This window comes from Heptranchias perlo, chromosome 2 (genome assembly GCF_035084215.1).
Source record: "Heptranchias perlo isolate sHepPer1 chromosome 2, sHepPer1.hap1, whole genome shotgun sequence".
NCBI lineage: Eukaryota > Metazoa > Chordata > Chondrichthyes > Hexanchiformes > Hexanchidae > Heptranchias > Heptranchias perlo.
Genome location: NC_090326.1, coordinates 130,425,562 through 130,443,943, shown reverse-complemented (window position 1 = coordinate 130,443,943; position 18,382 = coordinate 130,425,562). Strand labels below are relative to the sequence as shown.

General features: G+C 38.3%; 1 protein-coding gene across 9 annotated transcripts in view; it reads right to left on the bottom strand.

Annotated features, from left to right (window-relative positions):
- Positions 1-267: 267 nt before the first annotated feature.
- The window catches only part of si:ch211-285f17.1 (sickle tail protein homolog), a 643,872-nt gene continuing 625,757 nt past the window's right edge, over positions 268-18,382 (bottom strand). For 5 of the 9 annotated variants that reach the window (XM_068007122.1, XM_068007128.1, XM_068007124.1 and 2 more), the window contains 5 exons: positions 13,143-13,262; positions 5,602-5,682; positions 3,704-5,455; positions 3,059-3,187; positions 268-2,317 (listed from right to left, as the gene is read on the bottom strand). In XM_068007122.1, coding sequence (XP_067863223.1) covers positions 1,814-2,317; positions 3,059-3,187; positions 3,704-5,455; positions 5,602-5,682; positions 13,143-13,262 — 2,586 coding nt within the window. In that variant the 3' untranslated portion in view covers positions 268-1,813. Of the gene's footprint in view, positions 2,466-3,058; positions 3,188-3,703; positions 5,456-5,601; positions 5,683-13,142; positions 13,263-18,382 lie in introns of all 9 variants that reach the window. The other 4 variants (XM_068007126.1, XM_068007123.1, XM_068007127.1 and 1 more) reach the window with 4 other exon arrangements.

The window sequence follows — 18,382 nt, the reverse complement described above, 5'->3', positions numbered from 1 at the left end:
AAGCATCACTGCTAAGCCTGATCCAGTCTTCACCTACTTCCACGTAAGCAGGGTTCACTCGATCGTGGTGATAAACAATAGGAACACAGACTGAATTTTTGCTCCCTGACCTACAGGCATGGAGAATAATTGCAGTACTCTTACTGCCCCTCTGGCTGAGAGTAGCTAATGCTAACCATGTAGGGACTAAGCAACAGTAACATTTACAGAACCTTTCAAAAGAAAATACTGTCAAATGTATTATTACTCAAAGGACAACAAACAGAATTACAAGCATGCGGCCCTTTATTTCATTGCTTCTTCACAAGGCTAGAGTTTGCAGTTCACCACAATGCTGTATTTTACAATATAATATGTTTTACAAATAACAAAACTATGTACAAAAAACCTCTGGATGTGCAAACATGCCCCATCTTATAGATCACATATACCCATCTGTTTCTTAAAATATATCTTATAATAAAAAGGCATGCAAATAAACAAACTTTGGTACTAGAGTGAAAACTATTTAAGCATCCCTGCAGATTTATAAGCAGATATATATGTGTGAGTGTGTATATATCTTCATATCCACACAAAACATACAAGTTTGCCAGTTTTACAAATCTCTTAATGTGGGTTAACAGTCCTTAATCTGCAACTAGCAAACTAGCATTCACTTTCATGAAAATAGGCAAAAATGAGTTTAAAAAAAACAATTGTACAACTAAATTTTAAAGACTATTAATTGGAAGTACAAAAACACAGCTTTGGAGCAATTAGAAAGAAAAGTCAGCTATACATAAAAACTGAAGCAAAATATGAAACAGTTTTCCATTCATCACTCCAAAAATGCAATACTCACGTCTTTATTAGTGAGAGAGAATGGCAGTACAACAGATAGTAATATCTACAACATTACATCAGTCTTGCACTCATCCAAACCATATATTTAATCTGCATTATCCCATCCCTTTTCATTGTCATGTGAAACAGTAAGTAATATTTATAAGCACTCCCAATAGTGGAAATTTAAAACCAAAATTGCAGACTTAATTGGGAATAATGATTATTTCTTGCCTTAGTGAAATATATAGCTAGGTATGGTTTTTTAAAAATGCAACAGATCATACATTAAGTAATAGGCAGCTGCCCTTGACCAAGTATTATCAGTTGCAAGGAGAATGCACCTGCTAAGGGTTAAGAAACACCCATTAAATAAAACGTTTATTCCATATCCTTAATATAGTGACAAGTCTAATAACAAATATGCTGAGTAAGTACAATTCAGTGCAAACTGTGTGTGTGCAGTTACCTTGTTACTGTTTTACCTTTGACCTTGTATCTGTTACAATTCTCCAGCTTTTTTCATATAGTTATGTTTTGGTATGGAATAATTTATGCTAGTCTTACATCAGTATCCCAGTGTTCATTATTCAAACTTTACAATAGTTAAAGCAATATCAACTGCGCAAAGTGAAAAAATACTCTGTATACAAAACAATGTGCTTGAAAAAAAGTTGCCAGCAGGTGAATGTCTTTGCTATTATGCTCAAACATCTTAACGTGCAATCTTTCATTATACCACCTGATTTTAAGTCTGGTTAACTAGAACACTTATTTACAAGAGAAAGACTGCAAGTGTACTTCACATTTCCCTAGAAACCACACAAGGAATTCAGTGTTTGCAGGTTTACAAAGACCTGTTAATTCTGGCTGTGCTGAATGCAAACTATGTGAGGAACTTTACAAAATGAAAATGAAATTAATAGCATTCTACTGCAATTTTTTTTTGAATGAAAATTATAGATGGAAGGTTTCCAACGTGCTGCCTCTACGCCGTTTCTTTGACAGTGGCCACGGTGGATTTGCTCTGGTTCGTGTTCTGTTGCTTGTAGCTTGCGAAGCTAGCGGTATGGATTGTCCGGATGCTCTTCACACCTTGAATCAATGAGGTGGGAGAAACTGGGGAGGGGGAAGAGGGCGAGGAAGAGGAAGAGGGTCTGCCATTTGGGGTGTGTAGTGGAAATGAAAGAGGCTGACCTCTGCCTGTTAAGGCAGGGTTCTGAGCATGAAGCTTAAGGGAGCCATTAGAGGTAGAAGGGATATGGGACACAGATGGAAGTTGAGCATTACGACCTGCAGTTGGAGTGAGAACATTAGTAGCAGATAGGGGATATTTACTGGAAGTACTGGGATGGTTAGTGTTGTCATTGCTCGGACCAGGCATAGAGCTACTTTTCCCAGAGCTAGGAGAAAGGGCTGGGATCTTAGAAGCAGGTAAAGTAGGGGAAGTAGCCTTACTCTCCCCACCAGCTTTCTTAGCACTTCCATTAGCCTGCGAACAAAGATGGCAGGAGATAAAGTTTGTCAGAGAGCCCACAACATTTTAGCCATGGGGCCTGCCACAACAGTCCCAGGCAGACAAAAGAATCAACAGTGCAGAACTTTATTATCCTGGTGAGCCTTGAAGGAGCTTAACGGACCTGGTAAATCCCACAACATATAAATGTGGAAAGAAAGAAAATAAAAGAAAAAAGTATGAATATTATTGAGGATTATTATAACCATGCTTTTCTACTATTAGAATGCAAGCTTGGAAAAAAACTAATTAACCAGTGATTCATATTCTAATTCATTCACTAGACATAAATTTTCACAGTAGTTAGTTCAGATGTGTCAGCATTGGTTAAGTCTGGTTATTTCAGCCATTCCAATTATACACTATAATCCTGATGGAAAATGAATGGGAAACAATACAATAGCAAGTTACTTGTTAAAGGGTTTACTGCACAAGAGGATACAGATGCACATCAACAAGAGGTTACTGACAGAGAAATGGGAAGATACTTGTGAGTATTACAGCAAAGACACAGAACATTTCACAAAGTTCATCAACATTTACAAGCTGATACCAGGTCCGGGTTCATAATTTAATTCAATAATTAAAGTGAGATATAATAACGAACATTGAAATTTAATGTCAACAGCTTGTATTTTATGAAGAAAACATTTTAAAATTCACAAATATTCTAATTTCCTTCAATATTTTCTCGACAGACTTCTAGAACAAAACTACCTGTCGGAACTGTCGTTGGGGGTCCTGAAGCTTCTGTTTTGTCACCTTTTCCGTATTTCCCTGTTGCTGTCTTATTTTTGATCCCACAGAGACTGGCATTCTGCTGGTTGGGGACATCAGACTTGAACTCTGGAAGAAAATTAAATAGTCACATTTAAAACAAACACGATGAGCACAGTAGATTCTTACTCCTGTGAACATATTTGAATCACAATGTGGATTAGCGGATCTCCAGAAGACAAAAAAAACAGACTGGTTATCTTGTATAGCATCTATATAGATCACCATTACCCTGATATTAGGGAAATCCATTTACCTTTACATGCATGGGGAACAGAATCGCAGTCCCCATTTCAACCAAATTCAAGCTTGATTAGAGGTGCAGAGGCGGAAAACAAAAGTTATTTTACAAGAAGCTTATATTACCTGAAGGTCAAACACCCAGTTAGACCAAAGCATCATTACGCTTTCAATTAACAAAAATCAAATTGCCAACTTGCATCAGTGGTCAGATTAATAAACATTAGCTTTTCCCAACACCATTGTCCACCAAACCATTAACCAATTATGCTTCAGCTGTTAGAAACCAGAAAGAGGAGTCACGTCACCCGCATGAAGCAGATAATAAAGAATACAATAGGACACCTGCTGTTCACTTGCTTTTGTGGAGATTTTTGGAAGGAGTGGTGGTTTGGTCTTGGTGTTTTGAGGTGCCTTTGCAGTGGAAAGCAATAGCTGATCAGTAGATTTGATTTCATCCCATGACACAACCCCTTGAGCTAATTCACAGATTTGTGAAGGGCAGGTTGTGTATTCTTCCTCCTGTTCAGCTATCTTTGGGCTCATTTCACTGATTGTTGTTTCTAACTGTTTGATGGTTTGCTCAAGACTATCCAAGGTCTTGTAAGTATTTTTCCGAATCTGATCTGTTCTGGATGAATTAGATACCATATCAGTGGAGCTATGTTGCTTTGATTGTGTGGTTTTGGTAGAGGCTTCATCCTTGCTCTTTGATTGTACAATCTCAAATCTTTTAGCTTCCTTGTGCTGCTTCACTGTTCCATCAAGTTCTTCTTCATCTTCATAAACCACTACCTGCAGGGTTTTCTTCCCAGTCTTTGTACCTGTTTTAATAGCTTGGGTCAGAGCTGCAAGTTGTTTTTTGGGGAATTTGAATTTAAACTTCTTCTTGGTGTCTGGCTTATTGGCAAACGAGCCATCCGTACAATCCGATTTTGAGTCATCACATTCTATTACACCAGATTTACTTTCTTTTGGTTCATTAATTTCATTGGAACTAAGATGAATATCCTGTTCACAGCCACTAGATTTATCCCATACCGATCTAGTTACCGAATCCACAGTAAAAGAAATTTTGTTTGAATGCACTTTATCATTAATCATGGTCGATTCTGCTAAAGTTTCTGTATCACTAGATATTTCAGCATCTTCATTCTCTTCATCTATTTTCGCTTCAGACATCATCTTTTCTAATTCTTCGTCACATTCCTCAAATATTGTTGACAATCTTTTGTAAGCTGATCGGATGTCCATTGGTTCATCAAAGATAATAATTACTGGTTTTTTATCTATGCAAAGCACTGGGTCTTTGTTCCCAGCCTCCTGATAACTACTCTGATATGCTGTCAATTCTCGATTTGCATCCACATTTACAGTCTGGATGTCTTCTCCTTTCCTGGTCACTATTTCATTGACCTCTCCACTGGACAGGGCCTGGACCTCAGTGTTTGTAATCATAAATGCTATGTTGTCACTTGATGGTGACTCTTCTCCGGAGGAACTTGAGGATTCAACATCATCCAAATATCTGATAGTAACTTTTTTGGGGGCCTTTGGTCTCAATACTACCTGCTGGCTATAGTCTTCCATCTGTTTATAGGAGTCTGCTGATGGCATTTCCCATTCTTGATGATCAGATTGGTTAGCAAGTGAATCATGCTGACCCAGAAATGAAGTGGATTGTTGCACCACAGGTAACGTCATACTTGTTTTCTTAATCATGGAACGAACACTCTGATTAACAACCTCTTCAGATGTGGAAATATTTACACAGACCGAGTGATCCAACCCACACGCTGAGTCAAAATCTTGCAGTCCATTTTCTGTTTCAACCCCTACAATTGGCTCATAAAATTTTACTGCAGGCATAATATCTTTCTCTGGAATGGCATCTTTTTTATTTTCAAAAGATTGAAGGACAATATGCATCTTATCTGGTACAGATTTCTCTTCATCGTCTAAGTATTTCAATGTACCCTTGGGGTACGGCGAAGGCACAAGAGTGTCATTCTTTGGCTGAAGCTCGATTTGAGAATGACCCGATTGAACATTATGGAATACGAACACATTGGAAGCCATTGGTGCATCACAAGAAACCTATAAAAGAAAGAAAATAAAATCTACAAATACAAGAATATCTGCAAGACATTATCTTTGAATCAAAAATATCAATGAAATATAATAGAAGTTAGTAATTTATAACAGAAAATTGCTCTCACATACCACCATTTTAAGTTACTTACCACTGTAGAATCCAGCACAGCCTGGTCTTCATTCTCTGTGCAAGTAGCTTGTTCACCTTCACCGAAAATGTCTGATCTCTGCTAGGATAGTTCATTATAACAAGTTATTGCACAACAAATGCTCTGCAGACCAGGCATGAACTGTATTTAAGCAGAGCAGCTTACCCATAACGTATTTAAGGTCTGCAACACACATTGCACAGTCACCCATTTATAACACAACTGCTGCGTTTCACTGCTACAAACATATCACATTCAGCAACTAAAAATATCCTATATAAGCCAACAAAAATATTCACATGTAGCTTTACTCTTTTAGACATATCAGATTAAGCATTCACAAAATAAAACTTACAATGCAAAATAGGTGTGTTATAACTGAAAACCCACAAATTGTCCCAAGGTTGAAAAGCAGGGGTTACAGATTGGGCAAGTCTTGGTTAGTCACCTCAATCCAAAATCCAAACAGCCCTTAGCATCAAATCTCAACCCGCTAAAAGAAACGTTGGCAGCACCAAAGCCTGTCACCAATAGTCAAAGCTCCAAAACCAGAAGAACAACAGTATACCCCAAGTGCTCAACAGGCAAACCCAAAGAAGCTAATAAAACATTTTTTTATTTTAAAATTAAATTGTGCAGCAGGAACACCTTTGTAGAAATTTGCATCACCCCACGCACAGCAAACCAAGTATCTAATTAAAGAAACCTCATTCAAGTTTGAAATTGTAAGACATCTGTGATATCAGTTTTTACAAAACTTTCATTCCCCTAGTTCACTAATGTTTTCCAGCTTATTGTTGGTTATTAATCTTTTTCAGAATCAATGTTACCTGTAGGCAGAAATCTAGACACAAATCAGTATAGGGAATAGGAAGGACAATGAAAAAACAGCTAATACAGGTATTCTTCAGATTGTTTATGTTTGAATGCAATGGGATTTTCTGCAACAAATCAAGAGAAAAATCTGCCTTTTAGGCACAGAAAACCCTTCCTTTGCATTTTCTGTATGGAAACTGTGCATCGTACTGCAATAATCTGTGTGTCAGACTCCACAAGATATACATAAAAAGTGGCTCAGTTTCCATTCTAGCAATGTACTTGAAAGTTGTTCAAAACTGAAAACACAGATGTTTAAAAATAGATTGCAAACACTAAACTCTCTGTACTGTAATCAAACAGCCCAGTAAACTCCCATTATATGAACTGATCAGGAAACACAAAGTTAGGACTTTTTAAACTAAAAGTAGGCTTCAAAAATTAGGTACAATGATTATTTTAGTACCACTTGAATACATGATGTATAATGCAGCAGTGTCAAGGATGTTCAGATAATAGGGGTTCCACTGAATTAGTAACCGTGATTGTTGTTGTTTTCTCACAAACTACAACAAGGAAATAACAGACTTGAAAGCATAACTTACATTTCTTTTCTTGATAGGTTAAAGTAGAAACATTCACAGAAACCATAGGCAAGACCAGTTTTACAGTATAGTCTACAAATGTATACTTCATTTAAATTATTATGCATTTATGAATGGGGTGCATTGGTTTTACACTGTATGCACTTAAAATCCAGATAAAACACATCTTTTGATTCATTGAAGTATCTGATTCCTGGCATATGTACTTTGTGCCTGTCCAGTAAATTTTTGACCATCTTCAGTTGCTGTCTGGGACTCTCAATTTATTACGTGAAACTGTCAGCATTTTTACAAATGTATGTAGCTAATCAAGAGCTCCCCTATATTGTTACCTCTTGGACTCTGTTGGATTCTTGGACAAACATAAGTACGGCAAAATTTAAACTACGTAAATTAAAGTGTAAAACCAGTCTTTCAGATATATTCTGTCAATATTCAAACCCATATTAAAGGGGCACTGGCCCCTTAATTCTTCAGCGTTTAATAATTAAATATTCAATGAACAGCTTAGTTTAAAAGAGTAAGTGGATAAAGTGGAGTTAAAGGTGTGGGGTTAAGCAGTGAGCCTTCCTACCAGAAGTATGGAGTAGACCACAGAAACAAATCACTCCATCAGCCAGGAAAATCAAGGTTGTTTACAATATAAAATTATCCACAAATCATACTGCTGCCTCCAGATTACAGGACAAGCATGTCAAAAGCTATAGCATGTTGGCAGCCTAAGGATTTATTTTAGGCCCTAAAATTCTAAGACATTGGAAAACTTGACTCAACCAGTGCTGGTAAGGACTGGTGCTATTGAATTCCATGCTTGCAATGGGATGTAATCCACTGAGAAAACTGATCATTTCTGGATTCTACAAAGCTGAAAGGACGACGTTTCACAACTGAAGTGTCTCGAATAAGCACAATGATTTTATAGGCAACTACAATGGATACTTTAATGGAATCAACCATATTGGAGATGGCCATAAAATATGCAACAGAAGAATACTTTGTTTTTTTGTAATATCTAATCTTTTGCTCTGAATAGATGTGGATTATAAAATTAATTTATTGAAGGTTAATATATTTTAGTGCAGTTTCTTCAAACCTGATGCCGCTTTGAACCCGTGTAAGTGTTGTACTACATGGTCAGATTCAGGGTATATTGTGGCTTCCTTCAATCCTCTGGTTATGATTTAGCATAACTAGTTTATTAACTCTCAGGAAGTAAATGCATTTAGTTGGGGTTCAAAAACATCCAAGATTTCAAAGCAAAATAATCTTTGATGTTTTACTATCCTTCACCAATTTAATGGGATTATAGCAGAGAACTGGAGAGCTTTACTAAATGAAGAAACTTTACAATATCAGAAAAATCTTTCAAGTGCAGATAAAACTGAGTGCTACCTGCTGGCAAACACACCCTACAAGATTAAACAGTATTGATCTCTAGCAAATCAAATAATCAGAATCCTTTGGGAAAAGCAAGACTACTAGACTGATCATAGTGCTATAATTTTTTCATAACTCTTCCTTCCCAAGGAAGGGGAACTTTCAAAATAGACTTTGAGTTTGACATTTTTGTCATTCTGCTTTTTACTGACCTTGAAAGAACTTTCGATTCTGAATGTTAAAGCACCTCATCTTCCTTGTTACTAAACTATAACGGCAACATTCATTCCAATGAACTATACGTGATGTACATGGAAACTATTCACATTTTCGACATTATTTCCTAAATTACATTCTTATGATTATTATTCACTTGTTTTTTACTTTCATAAGGGGTGGGTTGCTGAAGGAACTAAATGCAAGAACATGTTCAGGAATACTGGACAGTGCAGTGGGGCAGCAATTATATAGGGCTCTGATGAGACCACACCTGGTCATCTTACCTAAGGAACGATATACTTGCCTTTGAATTAATGGACCTGGCAAAAACTTGTAGGTTCCATTTTGCAATCACCGCTGCACAATGAGTTGCCTATCTTGTTATTAAAAGGAGGATTTAGAGAGCAATAAAAGTGAAATGACAGTTGTCTTATAACTACGTAGCATAGCTAACTAAGAACATAAAAAATAGGAGCAGGAGTAGGCCTAACGGCTCCTCGAGTCTGTTCCGCCATTCAATAAGATCATGGCTCATGTTCGACCTCAGCTCCACTTTCCCGCCCGATCTCCATGTCCCTTGATTCCCTTAGAGTCCAAAAATCTGGCGATCTCAGTCTTGAATATACTCAACGACTGAGCATCCACAGCCCTCTGGGGTAGAGAATTCCAAAAATTCACAACCCTCTGAGTGAAGTAATTTTTCCTCATCTCGGTTCTAAATGGCTGACCCCTTATCTTGAGACTATAGACCCTAGTTCTAGACTCTCCAGCCAGGGGAAACAGCCTCTCAGCATCTATCCTATCAAGCCCTCTAAGAATTTTATATGTTTCAAAGAGATCACCTCTCATTCTTCTAAACTCCATAGAATATAGGCCCATTCTTCTCGATCTCTCCTCATAGGACAACCCTCTCGTCCCAGGAATCAATCTAGTGAACCTTCATTGCACTCATTCTAAGGCAAGTATATCGTTCCTTAGGTAAGACGACCAGGTGTGGTCTCATCAGAGCCCTATTTAATTGCAGCAAGACCTCCTTACTCTAATACTCCATACCCTTGCAATAAAGGCTAACTAACATGCCTTCTTAATTGCTTGCTGTACCTGCATGTTAACTTTCTGTGATTCATGTACAAGGACACTCAAATCTCTCTAAACACCAACATTTCTTAGTCTCTCACCTTTTAAAAAATATTCTGCTTTTCTATTATTCTTACCAAAGTGGATAATTTCACATTTCCCCACTCTCTGATTTCTGTCCGTTAACCAATCCTCACTCCACGCTAACATATTACCTCAATCCCATGAGCCCTAACCTTGTGTAACATCCTCCCGTATGGCACCTTATCGAATGTCTTTTGAAAATCCAAATATACTACATCCACTGGTTCCCCATTATCTACCTTCCTAGTTACATCCTCAAAAAACTAAAGAATCTTACAACACCAGGTTATAGTCCAACAATTTTATTTGAAAATCACAAGTTTTCGGAGATTATCTCCTTCGTCGGGTGAGTGACTCAAAAAACTAATAGATTTGTCAAACACTATTTCCCTTTCATAAAACCATGTTGACTCTGCCTAATCATATTATGATACTTTAAGTTACTATGTCCTTAATAATAGATTCTAGCATTTTCTGTACTTCTGATATCAGGCTAACCAACCTATAGTTCCCTGTTCTGTCTCTCTCTCTCCTTCCTTTCTTGAATAGCGGGGTTACATTTGCTACCTTCCAATCCACGGGGACCATTCGAGAATCTAGGGAATTTTGGAAGATCATAACCAATGCATCCACCATCTCTGCAGCCACCTCTTTTAAAACCCTGGAATATAGGCCATCAGGGATTTGTTGGCTTTTAGTCCCATTAATTTCTCCAGTGCTTTTTCTTTACTAATATTAATTACTTTAAGTTCCTCACTCTCATTAGACCTTTGATTTCCCCCCTATTGTTTTGTGTCTTTTTTTAAAAATTCGTTCATGGGATGTGGGCGTCACTGGCGAGGCCAGCATTTATTGCCCTAGAGAAGGTGGTGGTGAACTGCTTTCTTGAACCGCTGCAATCTGTGTGTCTTCTACTGTGAAGACAGATAAAACATATTCGTTAAACGTCTCTGCCATTTCCTTACTCCCCATTATAATTTCTCCTGTTTCTGCCTCTAAGGGACCCACGTTTATGTTTGCTAATCTCTTCCTTTTTATAGACTTGTAGAAGCTCTTACAATCTGTTTTTATTTTTCTTGCTAGTTTACTTTCATATTCAATTTTCTCCCTCTATCAATTTCTAGGTCATCCTTTGCTGATTTCTAAAACCATCCTAATCCTCAGGGTTACTCCTCTTTTTGGCAACATTGTAAGCCTCTTCTTTTAACCTAATAGTATCCTTAACTTCTCTAGTTAGCAATTGTAAACAATTTTACAACACCAAGTTATAGTCCAGCAATTTTATTTTAAATTCACAAGCTTTCGGAGATTTTCTCCTTCCTCAGGCAAATGTTTCAAGAGCTCCTTGAAGCCTACGCATTTATACATATTGAACAATACATGGTGTTTACAGACTGCCCCTGCAGTCTGTAAACACCATATTGAACAATACATGGTGTTTACAGACTGCCCCTGCAGTCTGTAAACACCATGTAAACACCATGTATTGTTCAATATGTATAAATGCGTAGGCTTCAAGGAGCTCTTGAAACATTTGCCTGAGGAAGGAGAAAATCTCCGAAAGCTTGTGAATTTAAAATAAAATTGCTGGACTATAACTTGGTGTTGTAAAATTGTTTACAATTGTCAACCCCAGTCCATCACCGGCATCTCCACATCATCTCTAGTTAGCCACAGTTGGGTCACTTTTTCAGTGGAGTTTTTATTCCTCAAGGGAATGTATATTCACTGAGAATTATGAATTATTTCTTTAAATGTTCGCCATTGCTTATCTACCATCATCTGTTAATCTAATTTCCCAATCTACCTTAGCCAACTCGCCCCTCATACCTACATAATTGGCATCATTTAAATTTCGGACTTAACTATATCACTCTAAAACTCTATGAAATTCTATCATATTATGATCATTCTCCCCCAGAGGACCCTTAACTATAAGATTACTAATTGACCCTGTCTCATTACACAACACTAGGTCTAAAATGGCCTGTTCCCCAGTTGGTTCCTCGACATATTGTTCTAGAAAACTGTCTTGAGTGCATTTCATTAACTCATCCTCCAAACTACTTTTACCTATTTGGTTTGCCCAGTCTCTATGAAAACTAAAGTCCCCCACGATTATTGCATTACCCTTGTTACACGCCCCTCTAATTTCCTGATTTATACTCTATCCAACACTATAACTACTGATAAGGGGCCTATAAACTACTTCCACCAGTGTTTTCTGTCCCTTGTTATTTCTTCCACCCATACTGATTCTACATCCTGATTCCCTGAGCTAAAATCCTCTCACTACTGCCTTTATCTCATCCTTTATTATCAGGGCTACCCCTTCCTCCTTTTCCATTTTGCCTATCTTTTCTAAAAGTCAAGTACCCTGGAATATTTAGTTCCTAACCTTGGTCACCCTGCAACCACGTCTCAGTAACGGCTACTGGATCAAACCCATTTATCTCTATTTGCGCCTTTAATTCATCTAACTTGTTATGAATACTTCGTGCATTCAGATATAGCACCTTTAATTTTAACTTTTTATTATATCTCCTTGATGTGACCTTAGTCACTAATGCCCTATTCACCTTTGTTAAACTCTGTCCCTTCTGGACACACACTGATTGTTTTTACCCAAATCGCTACTCTACTCTACAGCTTTGGCTTTTTTCTTTAGACTTATAAAATTACCCTTACCTGAACCCCGCCCCCCCCACAACCACCACTCTTTAGTTTAAAGCCCTATCTACAGCCCTAGTTATTCGATTCGCCAGGACACTGGTCCCAGCCCAGTTTAAGTGGAGCCCATCCCAGCAGAACCATTTCCTCTTTCCCCAGTACTGGTGCCAGTGCCCCATGAATTGAAATCCCTGCTTCCCACACCATTCTTTCAGCCATACATTTAACCATCTAATCTGTTTGTCCCTATGCCAATTTGTGTATGGCTCAGGTAGTAATCCAGGGGAACTATGTAGTATCTTCTGTACAATTTTAAAAATCAGAGTGACGCTCTATGGGAAATGTGTTGCTGGCCAGCTTTCAAAACACAAAAAAAAAATCACCGTCAAAATCATTTTATTTTAATATTTAATCCTATTCTGTGAACAGAATTTAAGGTAACTCATAAGGAGGAATGCTGTCTCCGTACAAATCATTAACAGAGGAAGTTAATGTTTTGTGTAAGATACAGGATAATTCTTCATTGTTATCAGCAGAACCACTGTAGAGACTATTTAAGACACTTTTGCTGGAAAGCATACAAGGTTCATAAAGCTTTAGGAATTAGACTACAGCAGAGAGGAGATTTGGTTAGTTTTGAAGCAGAAAAGGTTGGAGCACAGCAAGCTCACATTCTGATGCCATTGGTGTTACCTTCTTTTCTTTGGCTGATAATAAGGCTGTGGACCTTACATCTCTGGCTTGTATTTCAACTTTCGGCTGTTCAACAACTGTTTTTGAACTTACATCCATAACTGAACATTTCTGGAAAGCCTGAGAGATTAAAGTACAGGATGTTAGCCAAAAAATATATCAACCACATTTCACCTCATTGCAGTGTCCAGGAATTTCATTAAGGAGCTAAGATACAAAATCACATTGTAGAGAAAAAAAAACAGCTCAATTCAAAAAACATGAAGTCAAATCCTTGCGGCCTAAGATCACCAAAAAATATATGGCTGTTGAATTCAAAGTAATCAGTAAATTGGCAAAAGGAAGTTTATTACAGCTTCAGTGACAAATCGTTCAATGAAGAATTTGAATGCAAAGGCAGCTGTTTGATTTACTGGATGCCAACAAATTCTGGAAAATGTTGACAAATTCTGTTTATTTGTCCAAATATAAGTTCCGGTGTCAGGCATGGCTCAGTTGGTAGCATTCTCACCTCAGAGTCAGAAGGTTGTGGGTTCAAGTCCCACTCCAGAGACTTGAGCACATGATCTAGACTGACAGCCTAGTTCTGAGGGAGCGCTGCACCGTCAGGAGGTGCCGTCTTTCGGATTAGCTGTAAAACAGAAGCCCGTCTGCCCTCTCAGGTGGACATAAAATATCCCATGGCACTATGTTCCTGGTGTCTTGACCAATATTTATCCCTCAACCAACATCACTAAAACAGATTATCTGGTCATTATCTCATTGCTGTTTCTGGAGCTTGCTGTGTGCAAATTGGCTGCTGCGTTTTTTTTTACATTCGTTCATGGGATGTGGGCGTCGCTGGCAACGCCAGCATTTATTGCCCATCCCTAATTGCCCTTGAGAAGGTGGTGGTGAGCCGCCTTCTTGAACCGCTGCAGTCTGTGTGGTGATGGTTCTCCCACAGTGCTGTTAGGTAGGGAGTTCCAGGATTTTGACACACAACGACAAAGGAACGGCGATATATTTCCAAGTCGGGATGGTGCGTGACTTGGAGGGAAACGTTTTCTGCATTGCAACAGTGATTACACTTCAAAAGTACTTCATTGGCTGTAAAGCATTTTGGGATGTCCTGAGGCCAAGAAAGATGCTATATAAATGCAACTTTCTTTCTTTATGGCAGAGATCAGCTTCCAATTCACAGCAGACGTTAGGATAATTCCAAGATTTGTCAAAAAAAAATTGTGATACCACATAACTGGTCAGTAAAAAACTTACTACATGCAAATAGGCAACTTTTACTATTTATAGTTCAGCAACTAAATTTAATGTGGTCAAAGAACCCAACTTTCTCAAATTCACGTAGGGGAGAAAGCCAATTAGATGAACCTTCTTATACCAGGTTTGTGTATAAATTGATTTTTCACATAACTTACTTTCTGAACTTCACTAGTTACTGATCATACAATTATAGACAGTTACTGCACAGAAGGAGGCCATTTGGCCCATCGTATCTCTGCCGGCCGAAAAAGAGCTATCCGGCTTAATCCCACTTTCCAGTACTTGGTCCATAGCCCTGTAGGTTACGGCACTTCAAGTGCACATCCAAGTACTTTTTAAATGAGTTGAGGGTTTCTGCTCCTACCACCCTTTCAGGTAGTGAGTTCCAGACCCCCACCACCCCCTGGGTGAAAAAACTTCTCCTCAGCTTCCCTCCAATCCTTCTACCAATTACTTTAAATCTATGCCCCCTGGTCAGTGACCCCCCGCCAAGGGAAATAGGTCCTCTCTATCTTGGCCCCACTAAATTTTATATACCTCAATTAAATCTCCCCTCAGCCTCCTTTGTGCCAAAGAAAACAACCCCAGCCTATCCAATCTTTTCTCAGCTAAATTTCTCCAGTCCTGGCAACATCCTTGTAAATCTCCTCTGTACCCTCTCTAGTGCAATCACATCTTTCCTGTAATGTGGTGACCAGAACTGTATGTAGTACTCAAGCTGTGGCCTAACCAATGTTTTATACAGTTCTAGCATAACGTCCTTGCTCTTGTATTCTATGCCTCGGCTAATAAAGAAAAATATCCTGTATGCCTTTTAACCACCTTATCTACCTGTCCTGCTATCTTCAGGGATCTGTGGACATGCACTCCAAGCTCCCTCAGTCCTCTACACTTCTCAGTAGTCTCCCATTTATTGTGTGTTCCCTTGCCTTGTTTGCTCTCTCCAAATGCATTACCTCACGCTTCTCCGGATTGAATTCCATTTGCCACTTTTCTGCCCACCTGACCAGTCCATTGATATCTTCCTGCAATCTACAGCTTTCCTCCTCACTATCAACCACATGGCCAATTGTTGTATCATCTGCAAACTCCTTGATCAAGTCCAAATCATTAATATCTACCACAAAAAGCAAGGGACCTAGTACTGAGCCTTGCAGAACTCACTGAAATCAGCCTTCCGGTCACAAAAACACCCCTCAAGCATTACCCTTTACTTCCTGCTACCGAGTCAATTTTAGATCCAACTTGCCCCTTTCCCTTGGATCCCATGGACTTTTACTTTTTTGACTAGTCTGCCAGTGGGACCTTGTCAAAAGCCTTGCTAAAATCCATGTACACTACAAAAAATGGTTACCCTCATCGACCCTTTTGTTACCTCCTCAAAAAATTCAATCAAGTTAGTTAGACATGACCTTCCCTTAACAAATCCATGCCGACTGTCCTTGAGTAACCCATGCCTTTCTAAATGACGATTTATGCTGTCCCTGAGAATTGATTCCAGTAATTTGCCCATCACAGAGGTTAGACTGACTGGCCTGTAATTACTCTGATGGGACATGTTAATCCCATTAAACATTTTCTTCTTTATAATACATCAAACCATAAGCAGGTGCCTAATGAGAGACTTAGCACCAACACTGAAGAGCTATCTTTAATATGAAAAGTGTCATTTTGATAGTCATTGGAAATCATCCCACAAACAACCAGACCTAGGTAATCCATAACACATTAAAAGTCTTGCATATAGTGCACACTTCTTGTAAGCATCACACTTACATCATATAACACTGTCGCTGAGATAATTTGTTGACAAACATCCCTTTTATTATAATAGAACATACCGTCTGACTTACTGTGAGCAACACCATGGGATAGCTGGTGATATTTTGAAAAAAATTGTTTTTGTATGTATGTTCTCTCTAACATCTTTCTCTACCCACCCCCCCCCCCCCGCCCCGCCCCCCCCAACTCCTGCCCACTCCTACATGGCCAGGTGGAGATATTTCCTTGAGTTCAGTGTTTACTCATTCTGTATATTTTCTACACGGGCAATGATTTAGCTTTGGTAAAAATAAATCAACGTACAAATCAAAATCTGAATCTAACTTTTACAATCTCTGACTTGCTCACAATCATGCTCTTAGATTTCAACAGAAATTCCAAAGCAGTCCACACTACTAACACCTCGCTTTGCAAACACAGCTGGACAGGATGCAAGAGTGCCCCCCTCACTTTAACCATTGCCTGGAGGCCCTGAAATTCCTTTACGGCTTCCAAAGTACATGTTTTACCTTCTATGCAGAATCTGTGTAACCTCCTGCAGTTCAATGAAGAGAATTAAATGGATTTTTCATAAAGATCTCAGAATTAACTGAAAAAAAAAGAAAAAACTACCTACACAGACTCCTTTACAAAAATAAAGTAGACAAAGACTGCCCCAGGAGACAGTATTAATGGTCTAATCTGAGCTACTAAAAACAGATTAACTTCCTCTGTACTCCGGCTGTTTTGACACAGAGAAAAATGTCAACTATGTGGATTGTTTCCAGTGATAGTCTTGTGAAGGCTACACCTTCAATAAACTATGTGGTTTCAAATAGGTTGTCTAAATTTAAACTCTCATGTTATCCAAACTCTTTACAACTACCTTCAGATCAGATATGAAGTATAATGCTGTAATTTTGAGAGTTAGGAGATTGTTCAAAGTACTTCAGACAACAGAAATTTATATTTGTGGACATAGATTTCTATACTTACACAAAAGAATTCAAGTATTCACTACTTAAAAATGAAATTAAGATACCCCAATATTATTCTATGTACTGCTGCATAGAAATGCAAACAGTGCAACTCTTACACATACTGGAATCAGAAAAGTTGAATAATCATAAGATTAACTTACAATGATAGCTGCACAGTGCTCAGTGGGATTCCTTGAGGTTCGGTCTAGGATTACAGTATTCTACTTAATGGTCACACTTCTCATTGTGACACTGGAGAGGAGGTGAAGGTTTAGTGCAAACATTTGCCCAGCTGCCTCTGAACATTTTAAATCAGTCTTGACAACACTTTTCACCAAAATGATGACTATTTGAAAGGAAGGATTTTACTTTCAAGAGGAAAAATGTTAATACAAAGACTCCATTATCTTTGCTCATCCACCGAACTGTTAGAAATCAGAGCCAGTGAGGTTTCTAGTCAGTGATGTTTTTGTCTTAGTATTTTCTTTGCATTTTGAATGACAACAGCCATTTTTATTACCATCCTTTCTCTTATCTTCATACTTTGAGATCATTTCCAATATTCTGAAGTAGTTACATTGACCTGTATTCAGTTTTTCCTCCTGTTTGAGAGCCATTTTATTTCTCTCTAAGTCCCTCTGTGGCAAAGACTATTCCCTGACCAAGCAGGCAGCTGGGATACCTGCTCCTGGGCATCATCCAAAGCTGCTCCAGAATTAGTGCTCAGAATCAACGGCTGACTGACCTTCAATCTTAGCTCTCTGTAGGAAAAAACGTTTGTCTACTCAATGCCATCAATATGCAGCGCTTGACAGAGGAAATCCAATTGCGTTTAAATGCTGGCACTTTCCCATCATAGTACCTGTGTTTTGAATTGTGTTTCTTATAATTTGCACCTCTTCTGTACTCTGGCTGTTTTGACACAGAGAAAAATATCAACAATGTGGATTGTTTCCAATGACAGGCTTGCGAATGTGTAGCCTCCACTAAACTTTGTCAACTGTTGAGGCAAATTATAAGAAACACAGTTCAAAGAAACTTAAATCTTAAAATTAAGTTTTGACAGACGACAGACATGGGCCCTCATGTCACAATTGGCCAAATTATAGATCAAAACACACTTCCTCACTTATCAGAAGCAACATTTCTCAAGACTCTCAGTATCATGAGCTGGATAGTCTGCATGTGCAATTTTAAAAAGCACCTAAGGTGGTTTAAGTAATTGTTAAACTGGTGAGT